Genomic DNA, 1636 nt, shown 5'->3' with positions numbered 1-1636 from the left:
TATATTAATATGTGTGTGTGTGTGTATATATATATATATATATATATAATAGCTACTATCTGCTATCTACTGTCTGGTACTAAAATTATATATCAATCTTTAACTGCGCGATAAAAACAGATAATCAATGTATACAGCTTATCGTACTATATTTTGCATTTATTTCCAAAGATGCACGTTCAAGCACAGTAGTTTAACATCCCATAAACGCACGATTATAATCGTCGGTGTGTACTCAAATATTATTAGTAGTATGACCTTCAATTCTGAGTGGCCATACTCCCTATTCTCTCGATGTACTTAAATGCTAGCAGTAGCATGAACTCCAATACTGGCCCTACTGCTCACTTGCCTGGATGTGTATACCTACCAATACTATGGCCCACTCGAGTCCTAACTGGCTATACTACACACTCTCACCCCACAGGCGTAGGAGGAGGGGTTTTCATCATCCCGGTGCTAAGGCATCTGACACCTCTGACACAACAGGCATGCAACGCGACGTCAATGCTGTCTGTGACCATATCGTAAGTGGTTGCGCAGAGGGTTGCTCGGTATTGCCATGACAACCATGTAGGCGTATGTATTACCATGACAACCATGTAGGCGTATGTATTATCATGACAACCATATAGGCGTAGGTATTACCATGACAACCATGTATTCGTATGTATTACCATGAAAAACTGTACACTTGTTTGTTTGCGTGCATATACCTTCGCCAGAAACCCTAGGCACCCAGAACCCTACCACGCCATCTGCTTGTACGCGCACACCTATTCAAGGATTCGTGATTCTCTGGGGGTGCGTTCCTGGTAGTCATGTAGTTGTAAACCATTTTAATTGGAGTCTCAAAGATACACAACGCTGGTTTATCATCCGAGTCTGCGGGGTTTTAAACTGCTGGGCACTTTGCGGTGTACAGCCCATGATCAATTGGGTTCGCACTACAGATAGGTCATTGTATAGTTGTACTGCATCATGCATACTGCATACGTTGGTAGGCAGGCGATCCAAAGGGGTAGGTACGCAGAGGATGATGCTCCTGCCACAGCTGGTTATGACATCCATTGCATATTGCAGTTGATGCAATGTTCACCGATCTTACTAAACCCTAACAAACCCTTATACCATTAAACTCAATCTCGCATCGTGCGTACGCAAACTCCACACCGGATTAGTCGCTGCTGTTCTATCTACAGTACTATATAACACTCTAATTCTTTCTAATCTATACCACTTTATATAACTCCAATCTGCATCACTTTATATCACTCTCATCTACATCACTATATCTTTATATTCTACATCACTTATAACTTTAGTCTACATCAATTTAAACCTTTCTAATATTCATCACTTTATATCACTTTAATCTGCACCACTCCATATTGCTCTCCTCTACTTCACTCTATACCACTCTACACCGGTTAGAACAGATGGTGCTCTCGGGTTCATTCAGTCGCAATGTTTATTGACAATTCTTCGCTTTCCTCAACAAGTGACATCACTAACTTTATTTGTTATTGGTATAGCTGCGCCAGAAGTCCTGTTTGTAGTTACACCGAAAGTCCTGTTTTTTAGGTGCACCAGAAATCTGTTTGTAATTGCACCAAAAGTCCTATTATTAGGTGCA

The 1636-nt window shown here is 41.0% G+C and overlaps 1 protein-coding gene across 1 annotated transcript; it reads left to right on the top strand.

Annotated features, from left to right (window-relative positions):
- Positions 1 to 377: 377 nt before the first annotated feature.
- On the top strand, positions 378 to 527 carry SARC_09819 (hypothetical protein; the record flags this gene model as incomplete). The annotated part of the gene is made up of 1 exon (XM_014296150.1): positions 378 to 527. A coding segment is annotated over one exon (150 nt), but the record flags the coding sequence as incomplete, so codon positions are not given.
- Between the last annotated feature and the right edge of the window lie 1109 nt (positions 528 to 1636).

The sequence above is a fragment of the Sphaeroforma arctica genome (assembly GCF_001186125.1).
Source record: "Sphaeroforma arctica JP610 unplaced genomic scaffold supercont1.1054, whole genome shotgun sequence".
In the NCBI taxonomy this organism is placed as follows: domain Eukaryota; class Ichthyosporea; order Ichthyophonida; genus Sphaeroforma; species Sphaeroforma arctica.
Note: the sequence above shows the minus strand (reverse complement) of the source record. Positions and strands in the feature narration are given on the sequence as shown.